General features: G+C 37.2%; 2 protein-coding genes across 4 annotated transcripts in view; one reads left to right on the top strand and one right to left on the bottom strand.

Moving 5' to 3' along the window:
- Positions 1–5,133, bottom strand: part of stag3 (STAG3 cohesin complex component) — a 22,275-nt gene extending 17,142 nt beyond the window's left edge. Inside the window, exons 1-7 of one of the 3 annotated variants that reach the window (XM_015057877.1) lie at positions 5,046–5,133; positions 2,793–2,820; positions 2,543–2,639; positions 1,757–1,975; positions 1,166–1,262; positions 852–928; positions 270–474 (exon numbers count right to left, since the gene is read on the bottom strand). In XM_015057877.1, coding sequence (XP_014913363.1) covers positions 270–474; positions 852–928; positions 1,166–1,262; positions 1,757–1,975; positions 2,543–2,639; positions 2,793–2,815 — 718 coding nt within the window. In that variant the 5' untranslated portion in view covers positions 2,816–2,820; positions 5,046–5,133. Of the gene's footprint in view, positions 1–269; positions 475–851; positions 929–1,165; positions 1,263–1,756; positions 1,976–2,542; positions 2,640–2,792; positions 2,821–3,111; positions 3,290–5,045 lie in introns of those variants that run through there. The other 2 variants (XM_015057875.1, XM_015057876.1) reach the window with 2 other exon arrangements.
- Positions 5,134–5,384: 251 nt separating this feature from the next.
- gpc2 (glypican 2) overlaps positions 5,385–15,320 on the top strand; it is a 21,520-nt gene continuing 11,584 nt past the window's right edge. The window contains exons 1-8 of the mRNA XM_015057882.1: positions 5,385–5,566; positions 7,087–7,245; positions 9,204–9,338; positions 10,306–10,481; positions 10,588–10,668; positions 11,268–11,433; positions 13,254–13,384; positions 14,449–14,589. Of these exons, the coding sequence (XP_014913368.1) occupies positions 5,410–5,566; positions 7,087–7,245; positions 9,204–9,338; positions 10,306–10,481; positions 10,588–10,668; positions 11,268–11,433; positions 13,254–13,384; positions 14,449–14,589 (1,146 nt within the window). The 5' untranslated portion in view covers positions 5,385–5,409. The remainder of the gene's footprint in view (positions 5,567–7,086; positions 7,246–9,203; positions 9,339–10,305; positions 10,482–10,587; positions 10,669–11,267; positions 11,434–13,253; positions 13,385–14,448; positions 14,590–15,320) is intronic.

Genomic DNA, 15,320 nt, shown 5'->3' with positions numbered 1-15,320 from the left:
TCAATTTTATATAAAAAAAAAAAAAAAAAAAGAATTTTATATATATATATATATATATATATATATATATATATATATATATATATATATATATATATGTAGACCAAATTAGGTATACTTCTAATTACACTTCACTATAATCTGCTACTTTGTTAACGTAAAAATGTTTAGTGACATGTAAGGTACTGTATATGGATTCAAAACAGTAAGAATCAGGTGAAGTACCACTTTTTTTTTTTTTTTTACCTGTGATGTACTGGTGTGCTTACCTAGTAAGGTACTGGTGTGTCTGAAAGCTCTAACCTGGGAGTCAGACAAACCGGTGAGCAGAGCCAGCAGGGAAGGGAAGAGAAACTCGTCGTAAACTAGACTATTGCGACACGAGTGGACCAGGATCCGAACAAACTCGCACAGACCGGCTTTGAAACGCTTAAACTGAGGACCGGGGGTGATCAGTGGGTAGTTCACAGAATCCTGGCCAACGACGAGAACAAACCACAAACCAATCAGCTGCAGACAAATGAAACATCTAATATTCTGCAATCTGTTTTGTATATTAATATGGAGCCTGTGGTTTATTCTGCTAATGACAAAAACAGTGATGATTAACTAATTAATGAGTTCATTTATCAACATTAGATTGTAATTAGCTTTTTCCAAACACGCTGTGTGCCATCTTTTGGATCAAAATCTCATGGGACAGAGAGATGACTAGATTTCTGAATCTAATTCCAGCTTCAATTAAACAGAGAAGGTAGAAAAAGATTCACTTGCAAAGATGTATAAACAGATTTGGCTAAACATCAACAGTAAAACTAACACATAAACCGAGCATTTGTTTTCCTTCTTACCTCATTGAACTCCTTTGTTAGTGTGCTGATAATTTCAGCATTTTCCATACTGTCATACATCTCTCTGCTCACCACACCTGAGCAAAAAGGTCTACATTAGAATCTACAAAAAATCCATAACTACAAGATACATTTCAGAACATTCATTTTCATGTTCCCGTAGCTTAAATCTAATCTTGTCAACGTCACAGAGATCAATACCACAAATGACAACCTGAGCTGCAAATGGAGAAAAAAATCTCTATAACTGTGACCCCCCGCCTCCCCCCAACATAGAAACTAGCATCTCCCTGGCCTCCCATTTAACCTCTGACCTTTGCATCCACAGGACTGAACAATGAAGTTGATGAGCACCAGCAAGCCTTCCTCTCGGCTCTGTTTGTAGCTGCACAACCACTCCTCCACCACCGTCTTTGGATCGACAGGAAGCCGCACACACATCAAATCAGACAGAATTAATTTACAATAACAGCGTAGATTTCAGATTCAGTGTATCATTTTTTTTTTTTTTTTACTTATCTGTAACTTTATACATATATGTATCAAACTATTTACTTGGGTTCTATGCAGATTTAGTTCCTTTCTTTTTGCTATGTGAATCTAACCTGTTAGTCTTTACCCAGAACAGACAATAGCAGAACAATAGTGGGGATGGTCAATGTTGTCAATCATTGACTCTGTGACCCAACGAGATTCTCCCTCCCGCTTTGCTTATCAAAGCCAATTCTTTAAGGTCACATCAGTCAGCCACTGACAGCACATAATCACCTCTCTTTTTGTCAGCTTGTTTCACTTTCCATTACATATGTCTCCTTTAGCACTGCCCTCCCTTCATGTTGAAGTCCGTATCATTACCTTCCCCCCTCCTCAGTGAGCTTTTTGCTTCCTCACAACCTCGCACTCACCACCATGGCACTCTTTCCAGAGCACACAGCATCATAGATATCCTTCGCGCTGATCCCCTGGCTCTCCTCGCTCGTCACACGTCCAGAGGACAGCTTTCTGGATGTCCCTTGGGATGGCGATGGCTGCTGCTGGGAGGGGTCAGGAGGGTCTGGGATGGGGCTGCTACTGGTACTGGATGTCACTCTCAATGCAGCATTACGCCTGGGTCTCTTTGGTGGCTTTACATGAAAGAGAATTATTTATTAATATGTTGTGAACTGGGAGCAACTGTGTCCTATTCTAGGCATCTACAACAGCAAGAGTCCACAATTTTGACCTTTAATAGCAACTGAAAATGATCGCTCCATTGGGTAAATTAATAATAACAAACTCGAAACAAGAAACCTAAACAATTTTCACAATGTGAAAAGTCCTTACTTTTTCTCCATTCTAAATTTTTTATATCTCTTTGTTCTTTTTTTTAGCCAGTTTTTCAATAGAAACCTGACAGGACAAAAGGCAGGCACATTTTCAGGGATTGGAGCTTGAATACAAAACCTGCAGACAACCCAGATTGTAAGAAAATGAAGAGTTTGATGGGCAAATAATGATGGATTAATGGGTGAACAGAAAAAGGAAGTACAAATATGTTTCCATACTCTAATTTTACTTTTCCAGACTTATCCAGACCTGGAAAATAATATTAAATCCCTAATTCACTTTTCCAGACAGGGCAGGAACCATACATACCATTTCCCTGATAAACTTAACGAGGACTTAATTACTACAAAACAAAAAATAGTTACCTGGGGTGCAGGAAGTGACTGTTTACTTCGCTTTCTGGCTTTTGTCTGAGATTCATAGATGCTACCAGATTCTGAGGAAAGATCCAACTCTTCAAGACTAACCAAACAAAAAGACAGAATTAAGACAAATCAACAAAAAATAAAACACAATTAGTAATCCTATTAAGATTACTAATTTGTACGAATTGTACAAAAGCATTTATATTATAGAAGAATAGAAGATTTGAAGCATAGGTTCGGGTAATTTTACCTTTCTGAGCTTCCAGTTTCCATTTTAGCTGAAAGAGATTATGGATTGAATGGTTAGCATTTTTAAATATCATAAAACGGGAAATTGATCGTAGATAATAACAAAATCAGTAAATTTTTCGCGTTAAATGTTAAAATAAAAATCATACTGTATAAACTGTCAAGTTAACTCTTTACGACCTCAAACATCCAACAATATATAATATATTTTACAACTAGCCACAGAAAATCCAGCTCAATAGCGGAGCTAATTGCTAACAGAAGTATCGGTAAATGACGCTTTGAAAATGTAAAAATGTATAAGACACAATATTACTCACCACTACGCGGACAGCTACCAAAAACTTATAAGTACACACGACGTAAAAGTGGATAAGTTACAAAAATATATTTAGCTAAGCAATACCTTAATCTTAGATAACTTTTTTCTTCTCGCTATGCTGGCATGAAACTTCGCCGCGAACAGACTCTCGTTGCGGATTGGCCAGCGCTTTCTTATCTTGAGCCTGATTGGTCTGTCTGAAATGTCAGTTATTAGTTACTGGTAGGGTGCAGTAAAAATCTAGTTTAGTACAGCTTCCCATTACTGTATGTTAAACAAGGAATTTATTGGAAACTCGGATGTATCACGTGTCTTTGCAACTTGGCAGCTTATATCCTTATATTCACCATGGGCTCCATGTTTAATAATTTGGATTGTGATATCCTGTTCAGTTTTTAACACACCAAGGGAGATCTGGTGTTCAGATGCTGTGAATCCTAGATCCTCTAGATCCATTGTTCTGAAGTCATATAAGTGTCAAATAAGGTACGCTGACAAGCAGCTTCCGGTTTCAATTTCAAAATAAATCACCGGCATTTAAATTTAAATGCGTATAAAATTAAACCGAAGCCGGTTCTAAATATGGCGTCTATTGTTCATTTCTGCTTGCTACTTGATGTGCAACAATGAATATGTATAGCTACAGAAACAATATGTTGTGTCAAACTGTAGCAGACAGTTGCTTTATTTTAGCTCTGCTCAAATTAAGTGTCTTGCAACATAATATTATGCTTTTAACTTTCTCATTTTGTCAAGGTACAACCAATAACCTTGTGTATGCATTTCACTGGGATTTTATCTTTCTTACCAACATGCACAAAATATGAAAACTGTGGTTTGCATTGTTATTAGCCAACGTTACTAAGAAACCCCTGAATGCAATCCATTAAAACCCAAATGCCTGTAGAAGTTATTAAACAAGTACATTGAGTCCATGTTTGTGTACTTTAATCTCAGTATTAATTAATCTATTCTGCACATTAAACAGAGAGGCAGCAGGCCCATGCATACACTGGAGGTGATTTTCCTCAACAAGAATAGGGAAGATGGATGAAGCCAACACGGACCTCTCCTGAAAGAAAACCTAAAACATATTGAAGTCTTCCAGAAGGAAAACAAACCCTAAACATACAACCAGAGCTACAGTGTAATGCTTTAGATCAAATCATAATTGTGTGTTAAGATAATTTTTTGAATGTCCATAGATAAATCAAAGTCTATCATCTTGTCATAGATGATAGTCATAGATGATAGACTTGAAAAGTCTTGTCATAGACTTCACAAGACACATATCTCACATACACTCTCCATCCAATTTGAATCAAAGATTAGGTGTTTAAAGCTGCTAAGTAGCAAAACCAAAAAAACTTGGAGTCTTTGCAGGTTGCTCTACAAAGCCAAAATGATGTTGTACTTTGTATTGTTTTATCTCTTAAAAATGTTTGTGGTTGTGATGTGGAAAAAGACTGCATATTCAATCCAGAGGTGTAAAAGTACTTTTCAGAGTAGTTTTATTACACTATGCATTCTACTTTTGAGTTTTCACATTATAATGCCTGGTTACTCAACCACTTTAAGTAACTTCATTGAATGAAAACCGAAAATATTTTAACAAAAACACAGACCTATTGTGCATGATAATATGAGACATGCACTCAGGGTCTGTTGTGTTATTTTCTATCTCCTGAGCCATGTCGAGGTCAAGAAAATATAACAAACAGTGCATTGTTACTGGAAAGTTTTGACCTGTTCTAGTATGCACCAACTAATGTTTTAAGCTAAAAAAAAACACAATTTGGAAAATTGTTTACTTTGTAATTATGTCATTTGTATTATTACCATTATTGATCTGTGTGATTATATTTTAATATATTAAATCACATTAAAAGATTTGGACAATTATTTTGAAGGGAATTCCTTTTCCGGTCTCACCATGGTTAATTCCTGTGGGTTTGACAGCGGTGATGCGTCAAATGATGGTTAAGCAGCGCCAGGAGTTCCTCATTCATTCTCCTCTTGTGTTTACGCGCAGCGGCGGGTATCCCAGGAAAGGAAAAATAAAGGGGGACACCATGGAAACACAAGTGGTGTAAAAAAAAAAAATTCTAAAAAAAAATCCAGACCGGATGTTGATCAGGAGCACCATGCCTGCTTTAAAGGACTAATGATTTTGGATTTTGTCACTATTTTATACTTTTACCTATACATTCATTCTGCGGTCCACTTTGGTCTTATATAAACCCACCAGTCAGTCTACTGGGGTTTGCTTCATTTGATTTCGAGTCCCGCTGTGAGGATGGACACCCGGTTGCTGGTTTGGCTCTGCACCATCGCTGCCCTGTCGGGAACCCGGAGCCCCGCGGCTGCTGCGGGGAGAAGCTGCGCTGACACCCGGCAGGTGTACTCAGAGAAGGGGTACAGCACCAGCACCGCGCCTGTGACTCAGATCTCCGGTAAGACAACAGTCCCACTGCCTGCTTTGCTCAACTTGGGTGCAGCTTTCCCTAGCACGCCTTAGAATGAATAAAGTTGAATTTGTGTTCATGAAAGTCATATATATAACATGACTAAGCCTCATAATTACCCAAATAAAGTTAAAATTTGTGTAAAAAACATTTTATATGTTGGCTTTAAACTCAAGAGTTTTTTTTTTTCTTTAAATCATCAGAACGCGAAGAGGAGTTTTCCTCAAGAGACATAAAGCAATTCTGTTTAAAACAAATCACACCCGCCCCTTCCTCCCCTCTGCGCGGTTTAAATAGGATGATTAAGGGGATGAGCAAATTGCCAACACCGGTGCAACAAAGAACCTCGCCCCTAATTAGTCTTTACACTGGCCCACAGTTAAATCCATGCATACAGGCTACCTATACAGGCTCTGTTCACTGGAGGTAATCAGCAGGAAACGATGCAGATCTGATGTGGATTACAAGCATTTGCATTTGGGAATAATATAAAGTTTTGGCAGAGGGTAATAAGGAAATATGTTTTTAGATTAAAATAAAAAAAATAAAAATAAAAAACAGGGGGAAACGCTTCATTCACTGCTTTTTGAAGGTATAGCCTTATACATGTAAATTACTAGGAAATCGTCCCACACAGACACTGAGGTACTTTTATAATTAATGGTGGGTAAAAGTGTTTTCTTGCAGGGCATTTACTTCATGGCAAATCAACTCGGTGTAAAGCAACCGTAGAATTGATTGATTTTTGTGTGTTGGGCTTTCACTGCCTGAGTCTCTGCTGGCTGTCCCGTGGGCCAGGGGAGCAGATGGCCAGGAGAGAGAGAGAAAGAGAGAGGGTGAGGGATGAAGGGAGGCAGTTTAGAAATGGAAATACGGGGATGAGAATGGACTGATGGTGAGACACGCAGAGAACAAAAGAAACAGAGAGGCACGTCAGGCAGGGAGGATTTGGGATAGACACTTTCCAATGTATTAACAACCAAATATTCATGCCAGGTGTAATTATGCTGCATAAACAAAGATCTGTACCCTTTGAGCGTTGCGTTATCCCCACCTCCTCTTAGCTGTTGTTTGCACATGTTATTACTTAAAGGGAGATGATTGAACCTCAGTTGACAAAGAAAGAAAAATTGAATTTGAATAATTCATACAGATAAATTGCAATTTCCTTCCACAGCATTATCTTTAATTAGATTTCCCTATTAAATAGCCTATCAATGGCAAGTAGAGTCAACCTTTTCCCTAAACAAATTTACTTTTTTCTGACACCAGCAAGGTCATGTGGTTGTAATTACTAATGGAAAGCAGGAACATCTAATTTTATATCTCACTAATCTTTTTTCTTTAAATTAAAAGTAAACAAATAGACTTTTTCCTGACACCAGCAAGGTCACTACATGTAATTAAAGATGGAAAATGTATCATTTTCTGTTTTACTAATATTTTTTCTTTAAGCAAAGGTACACCAGTCCTCAAACCTTGTGCTCCTTCTGATGTTTTTGTTGTAGGTGAGCACCTGCGACTTTGTCCTCAGGATTATACCTGCTGCTCCAGTCAGATGGAGGAGACTCTGTCCCTTCAGAGCGAGAGGGACTTCTTGAAAGCCATCGAAGACAACAGCCAATTCCTCTTGACCACCTTCACACAGAGACACCGCCGATTTGATGGTGAGATTCGAATACAATATAATATCAAGTAATTTGAGGTTCTTCTGTTTTTATAATAGATTAGTAAGTTTAATTGTACCTTTAATGAAGAAAAAAGCCTCTTAAACGCAGGTTCCTGAGGGCATCCCAATTCAATTCATTTCAAAAATGCTTTATTAATCCCAAAGGGAAATTAAATGTTCTTGCAGCTCATTATCCAAGTTTCTTTAAAGTTGTATTAGAAGCTGGTGGCTGTATGTAGAGAGGATCTCCTGTAGCAGTCTGTATTACAGTGATACTGAAGAATCATCTGACTGAACACACTGTGCTGTTGCATAATAGTCTGATAAAGAGTCTGATTATTTTATAAAAAGTCCTTCTTTATATCAATCGCTAGAGGATCCAGTTTTTTTTTTTTTTAATATCATCAATCCTTTTTACTTCACTGGCTTTATATGAGTAAAATACAGTTTACTTTTTTTTAAAGTAAACTTTAAAAAATAAAGTTTACTTTATTTTTTATAAACTATTTTATATAGTTCCTATATGTATATAGGAACTATATTTTTCTTTGAATATATACTCATAATCTCACAACAACACTTAATGTCTACTCTGAAGTGGTCAAATATATTACATTTTATATCACAGGGATTTTATATCCCTGTGAAATGTAATGCCAAAAAGTAAAAAAAATTTATTTATTTACATTTAAACTATTTACCATTATACTACCTATCATATGCATTTTTAAAATTTTTGAACAAGTAGAAAACTTAGAAAAACATAGTTTTTATTTGTCTAGAAAACATTATCATGAAAATAAAAAAAAAAACCCACTATACCGTCTAGTTTGATGTAGTCTAATGTATTGCTCTATAAAAAAATCTATCACTAAGTATATAACATTTTAAATACCTTAGGATGTTTGTAGTAAGACTAATTATTTGTACACCTTTAAGTATGTTTAAATGTTTAAAGGTTTTTAAGTATGCTTAAGGTCTTAAATTTTACAACTATTAAGTAACATATTTTCCGTAACACATTGGCAGCAGCACATTATCAAAAATCTAAATTACGTTGAAAGATTTTAGAGCTGCACCAGTCAGGTCTGGTCAAAGATCGCCGTGAGACGATTTTCCTGCGATCAGTGATCGTCAAATAATTTCCTAAAATTTTGGATTTCTTTACAACTAGAAAACCCTGTTAGAATTTATTTTCTTCTTCTGCTTGCATTTAAAACTATCTGAAATTCAATATGAAGTTAAGCAATAAACAAATCCCAGTTTAGTTGCTGTTTTTTTTTTTTTTTTTTTTTAAATAGACCTAGCAGAATTCATCCAAACTAAACAGAACCGGTTTGGATCAGACCCTTTCTTACTGCTAATGAAAATTCTTTCTTCCACCTCCACTGCAGATTTCCTGTTGTAAACTTAAGCTATTTTAAATGAACCACAATGACTTCACGATGACGTGCTATCTAGCTAGTCTTAGTCAGAGTACTCCTAACCACAGCCTGTAAACTGACCTTCATGAATAAAATTAGTTAATTGCCCCCTTTATGCATCTGGAAACGATTTCAATGAGTTTCTGGTCTGAAGACAATTTAGCCTGCATTGTGGTGAATTGTGCAGCAGGTTTCTGTTTCAGCCTGCTCACCAGCTGAATTTACACTTCTCCTCCTACCTGCCATGGACTGTTATCACCTTTTTTTTTAAACCCTCATACTTTTATATAATGTCTGAGTCATATAAAGATGCTTAAGGAGTGGGAGACTGGATATGAGTCTTAAAGGCAGATTTTTAATAGAGTACGCGCTGTTATTTACTGCAGTTCAAGATCTGATGTCCCTGTAAGCTGATAATCTTGTGACATGGAGGGGAGGTGATGGACCACCTACACAGAAATACAACTATAATGTATTAAAATAAAAGGTGCATGAGGTTTTCATCATAGTTAATCTTTCTATGTCTGTGCAGAGTTCTTCAGGGAGCTTATAGACCTTTCCGAGAAGTCTATGAACCAGATGTTTACCAAGACCTACGGCCGCCTCTTCACTCAGAACACACATGTCTTCCAGGAGCTGTTCGTGGAGCTTCGGAGATATTATTCCGGTTGGTTTATTCCCTCCTCTATCCACCTGACCCCAGTCTCATATATATTCAGAAGTAATAAAAAAATAAAAATAGCAGCAGAGAGATGTTAATGTTAGCTATAGGCTTACTAAAGATAGTAAGAGGCAATCTGCCGAGCATCTGAAATAATTCATTGTTGAACTGCTGTTTTATTAAATCCTCAGTCTCTGTAGGCAGCAGTAAAGAACCAGATTTGTCTTTTTTTGAAGAGTGCTGGCATGCTGAGTGGAATTTAGAGGAAAAGAAAGGGAGGAAAATTGGATTCCCACAGATGCCAGACTGTTTCTAATTCTGTGCCGTATCGCTCTGTTTTGGCACGACAGACGTTTGCTGGCAAGTCCGTCTGCAGGCTGTCCCTTGCTTAGTCAACCTGTCTTTGTCTGCCAAGTAGCATGTTTGGCTAATTTGAGGCCGTATCCCCGACTGCAGATTGTGCAATCGCAGACTCATTCTGTGCGGAGACCGATAAGTTTCACAGGCAGACAGCATGTGATGCCATATTACAGTCTAGCATTATGGCAGCAAATATTTATGATGTTTTAGCATTTATTTATCATATGGTGAGCTCTGTTTAAATTATGGTTGACTTCCCTTTGCATCACCACAAGAGCAACAATGTGTTCCAGTCTTTTGAAGTCCCGGAGAACTAATTCAGCTCTAAATTAGTTTGTTATTTCAGTTTCAAGTTGCTGACAGTGGATTAATGTGCCTCCCCGACCAAATTAGTCTCAGGTGATATTCCTTATTCTCAATGTTGTGTTATGTGTAGCCCAGCAAAGAGGTACGTGGATAACTTCAAATGTCTCATGACCTTTAGTACACAGACTTAAGATGTTAAATGCAAAAGAAGGAATTAAAAAACATTCGTGAAAATGTTCTCTATAGGTGACCTTTTCGTCTGGTGATGTATTTTCCCCCAATTTTCCTTTACCCTTTTTGTCCTCAGGGGGCAGTGTGAGTTTGACAGAGGTCTTCTCAGACTTCTGGTCCGGACTTGTAGAGCGAGTCTTCTCATTGGTCAACCCCCAATATCAGTTCAGTGATGACTACCTGGAGTGTGTCAGCAAACACACTGAGCAGCTACAGCCGTTTGGAGATGTTCCTCGCAAACTTCGAGTGCAGGTGTGTGTGTGTGTGTATGAAGTACTGGTAGCCCCCTAAAAGTTAGAAACATGTCTTAAGAAAATAAAAGTTGGGTTCTGATTACAATATTTGGTTTGGTTTTCAGGTGTCCAGAGCTTTCATAGGTGCTAGAGCTCTATCTCAGGGCCTGGCTTTTGGTCGGGATATGGTAAATACGGCCAAAAAGGTGAGTGATAGTCCCAGATTAGTTTTCTCTTCCTTCGGCAAGTATAGTGGCACTATGTAATAAAGACACGTAATCTTAATCTGACCATCAAGCCAAAAATGGACTTCATTTCTAATAATAGCCACTTTCTGAAATAGCTTCTTTAAATGCTGTTTAAACTAAAAAGGCCTATTCTCTCAAGAACATTTAAACTAGTAATTTTTGTTTAACTTAAATCATAAGAGCACATGTCAATATTTCAACAAGTGAAACATTAAAAGGAGTTGTGGTTATATGATCATTAAACACGTAGTAAAATGCACAGTCTTAAATGTGTTTTAAAAAACACATTATGGTTCTTCTTTTACACCCATAATGATCGAGGCACATATTGGTAATTTATACTTTATAGCATAAGTAAAATGAAACATTAATGATACTGAACAATAAATGAAACCAACTTGTATGACTAATTGCTGAATGACGGAAGACTGACTTTTATTAATTGTTTTAATTGTAAAAGGCAGGTTTTTCATCCCTTTGGTGATGCAAACCTGCCTTGTTCTCAGCTTGCTCTGTTGACACGGTGTGTTTGTGTTGTTTTTTTGTCCGTTTTCCAGTTGACAGCAGATTCAGAGTGTGTGCGTGGCCTTATGCGTCAGTGGTACTGCCCCCTGTGTCGAGGCTTGCCCTTTCTCCGACCCTGCCACTCGCTGTGCCTTAACGTGATGAAGGGATGCTTAGCCAATCAGGCAGAGCTGGACACAGAGTGGAACAATTTCATAGGTGAATCTGGGGATAAAAAAACAAAAACAAAAAAAAAAACAAACAATCCACACAACATGATGTCCTGGTATTTTTCCAATACAAATATATAAAAAAAGATCCAATGTCATTTTACATTTTGCAGATTTTAACCATAAACTTACGTCATTGCATTTCATTTTCTATTTCTTTTTAGTATAATATCTTTTTGCAAAATAGTCATAACAATGCTAAACGATCACTTATTTTAGATGCACATTATTTTCTGGACACTTCATCAAGCCCTATTTTTATAATGTTGTAGTTCTGAGCTCCATTTGGACCAGGGTGACTCCAATGGAAAACTGTACCACTATTTAAAGAGCAAAGCCCTTCATCAATATTCAGCTTGGTAGAGTGGACAGATCTGTGGAAAGTTCTAGTGGCTCCAACCCTTGATTTCTTTCATTTCCAAATAAGATAGACCAAAGTGCTCTTTGGGATGTTCAGTGCTGACAAATTATCCTTCCCCAGATTTCAGCCTTCACACTATCCAGTCTTGGAGGTCTATAGACAGTTCCTTTGGTTCCATTTGGTTCCATTTGGTTTCTGTTCTGATTTGCATGGTCAGCTGTAAGGCCATGGGCTAGTTTGCTTTAGCCATGTTCAGTAAACTAAGCTGACAAGAGGAGGACTCAAATCCAGTTGATGTTTTAGTGTCTCAGAGGTGATAAGTGGAGATCAGATACACCTTTGTGTATCATCATAAAGGGTAAATCATGTATCTGATTTATTTTGAACATAAACTTACAGAAGTTTCTGAAAACATACATCCATGTTGTGATTATACACTTTTCTGTATTGATCTGAAAAAAGAGAACTATACTTAAATATCTCAATTTAAATAAAAGCTTTAGTAAAGGGGTGAAATTACAAACACCCCAGATTGACTGTATAGCAGCATATTAGTTAAGCTGTAGTTTAGAGAGTTTTTTTTTTCTTAAAGCTAGAACATATTTAATTGTACTTTTTTTTTTTTTTTTACTATTAGTGTCCTTTTTAGATTGAAAGCTGATTAAAGGCAGTAGCTCTCGTCTTTCTATTTTTTGATCTTCAATATTTGGTATGTTGGTGCTACCATAATGTTTTTATTCCATGAATTCATGTCATTAAGCAAGCCGTGCTCTGCTGAACTGTTTGGTTTGCTGATGTCTGACCTCAGCTACATTTTAGTTTCTAGGTGAGGGAGATTATGGATTTCAGCTAAATCGCTCACAACTTAACGTCCTTACAATAGAAAATGTCAGCAGCCAAATTACTTTTGGCAGCTTTTCGATTCATTAACATAATTATACTGGACAGACCAAAAACTAGAGGTCTTTTATTGCTCCTTTGTCACTCATTTATTTTCAATTTCTTATCTCCCTAATAAGTTCCTCCATTAATCATTCATGCCTCTCTGGTCTGTCACAACTGATCTGTCCTGTTGCATTTTCCTTTCCCTTTCATCAAACCCATACATTAGCTTTCATCCTTTATTCTTATTAAAAACCACTCACACTCATTTTAGGTATTCTAAATCACCGCTCACAATCACCAACCTTGTATTTTATATTCTCCTCTTTGTATTATTACAGTTTAATAAAAATTCTCTAAAAGATATGTAAAGTGAACCTTTTGGCCAGTAAAATGTAACTTTTAGTTTCCATCCAGGCCCAGCAAGCCTTTGTCTTAAAATTTATTTGCTCTTACAATATGAGTTACAGAAAACCTATTTTTAGCGTGCGTTAACATATTCTGAACACTTTGCTGTTGTGTCTCACCGCAAACGTTTTCTTCGTCCCTCTCGCTCTTTCTGCCAGATGCTCTCTATGTGGTATCTGAGAAGCTGGAGGGGCCGTTTAACTTTGAGCTTGCAGCCGACTCCATTTCTGTAAAAGTGTCTGAGGCCATTATGCACATGCAGGAGAACAGTGTGAGCATCTCCAGAAAGGTAAGAAGGAGATATCTCAACAGACAATTACATATAAAGATTAGTTAAAACAGAACTGAAGTCATTTATGGGAAGGGTCCTGGGCCTTCTTAGCAAGAGTGGCCCTCCTTTGTTTTCCATAAAAAACGAAGCTTGTATCTGAAATGACATCAATATGACAAACTGAATTGCAAAGTTAGATTTAGTGATAAAACTTTAAGGGAACTATCCATTTTTTTTTCTGCTTCAGGGTACACTGTATGTTTTATTCGAAAAACCTTAAGAAGTTCCAACAGGGCTCAGTGCGCCCAGCAGAGATACTGTGACCCCTTTGATTCCTAATAAACTCGGGTGTAGTGATTCCTGCTTTCCGTGAATTCGTACATGGAGCTCTTGCACAACAAACAAAACATGTGCACATTTTCAGAGTCCATAAACATAATTATCCGGTGTTCTCAGTATTCCAGGTTCAGCTTTAATCTTGTTTAATTGTCTAATCTTCCAAATGGATGTCGGGAAAAAGGGATTTAGAAGCAGAAAATGAGAGCCTCATTTTTTATTTTCATTCCAGACAGCAACCATCTTTTGTGAAATCTTAAGATTTTCTTCTTTAATTTATAATTTATATCTCTGACAATTTGGTGGCATTTAAATATGTTTCAGTACTCTCTGTTTTGTTTATGTGTTTTTGTTTTGATTCTCAGATAAGACTGCAAAGCTTCACTGCTCTCTTTCACTTTTGGGTTTCACCAGGCTTAAAATTGAGCATTTTGGTTTCTCATATTTGCTGTATGTGGGTGTAGTTGAAGGATCAATGTTGCCTCTTGATGAAATTGATGCTTTAGAAATCAGTTTTTGGATGCGAGAGCCCACACAGTTTTTCCTCTTAAGATTTTCAAACATTAAGTTGCTTCTGTTTGGAAGTTGAAGAATTTTGTGTTAAAGGCTTGGGGCCGACTTTTGCAATGATGTAGGAAGCTGCATAGTAACTGCATGAATGCAGAAATGTTATATGTCCTTGTAGCAGTAGGAAATCTGAAAATTACCGTTGCACATACATGTGTCGGATAAATCTTTCCTTGTAGGTGTTTCAAGGTTGTGGGAATCCATCTCCAGCAAGGAACAAACGTTCTCCCAGCGAGTCAGAAGGGAACAGGAAGCCCTTTCGCACCTACACCCCCGAGGAGAAACCCACCACAGCTGCAGGCACCAACCTGGACCGGCTGGTGAGTGGAAAAAATGACAGCAGAGACTAATTGTAGCTTTAATCCTGCTGTTGGCAGCTGAGAATCCTTTGGACATTTCATTATTAGAAACTTTAAGGCAATATACTAGACTTGGCACTCTAACTAATATGCTAAAATCTGTATTGTAATATTTAGTTACACTACTCTTTTTTTAAATTAAAATGGAGCCTTCAGTTTGTACACCTGGAACAGTTTTTATATTTTGCCACATTCAAACCACAGATATCAATATATTTTATTGGCTATTGATATAGACCAACACCAAGTAACACATGAGTGTGAGCTAGAAGAAAAAACGTGGTTTCCGATTATTTTGTGCATACAAACTAAACATTCTGGTGTCCATATTTTTTTCCAGTTCAGTCATCTGCCTTCAGAAGTCATCTACTTAGTAATGAGAGTCCACCTGTTTGTAATTTAATTCATCTCAGTATAAATCCAGCTGCTCTTTGAACACCTCAGAGGTTTGTTAGAGAACATTAGCACCAACAGCACCACGAAGACGAAAGAATGCAACAGGCAGGTCGTGTTAAGTTATGAATCCCTTTCAATGTCTCATCAAGCGCCGTCCAATCCGTCATAGAAAAACATAAACTGTAGGGCAAAACTTTATACCTACCAAAACAGTGCAAAATTGTCAGGCCAGATAAGGAGAGCATTAATCAGGTCCAGCCAAGAGGTCCAGGGTAACTGAGTAGCTCCAAAAAAAA

This window comes from Poecilia latipinna, unplaced genomic scaffold (assembly GCF_001443285.1).
Source record: "Poecilia latipinna isolate Pla-1442-1.1 unplaced genomic scaffold, P_latipinna-1.0 Scaffold1498, whole genome shotgun sequence".
Classification (NCBI taxonomy): domain Eukaryota; kingdom Metazoa; phylum Chordata; class Actinopteri; order Cyprinodontiformes; family Poeciliidae; genus Poecilia; species Poecilia latipinna.
The sequence above is the reverse complement of the archived record's forward strand: the minus strand, read 5'-3'. Positions and strand labels throughout refer to the sequence as shown.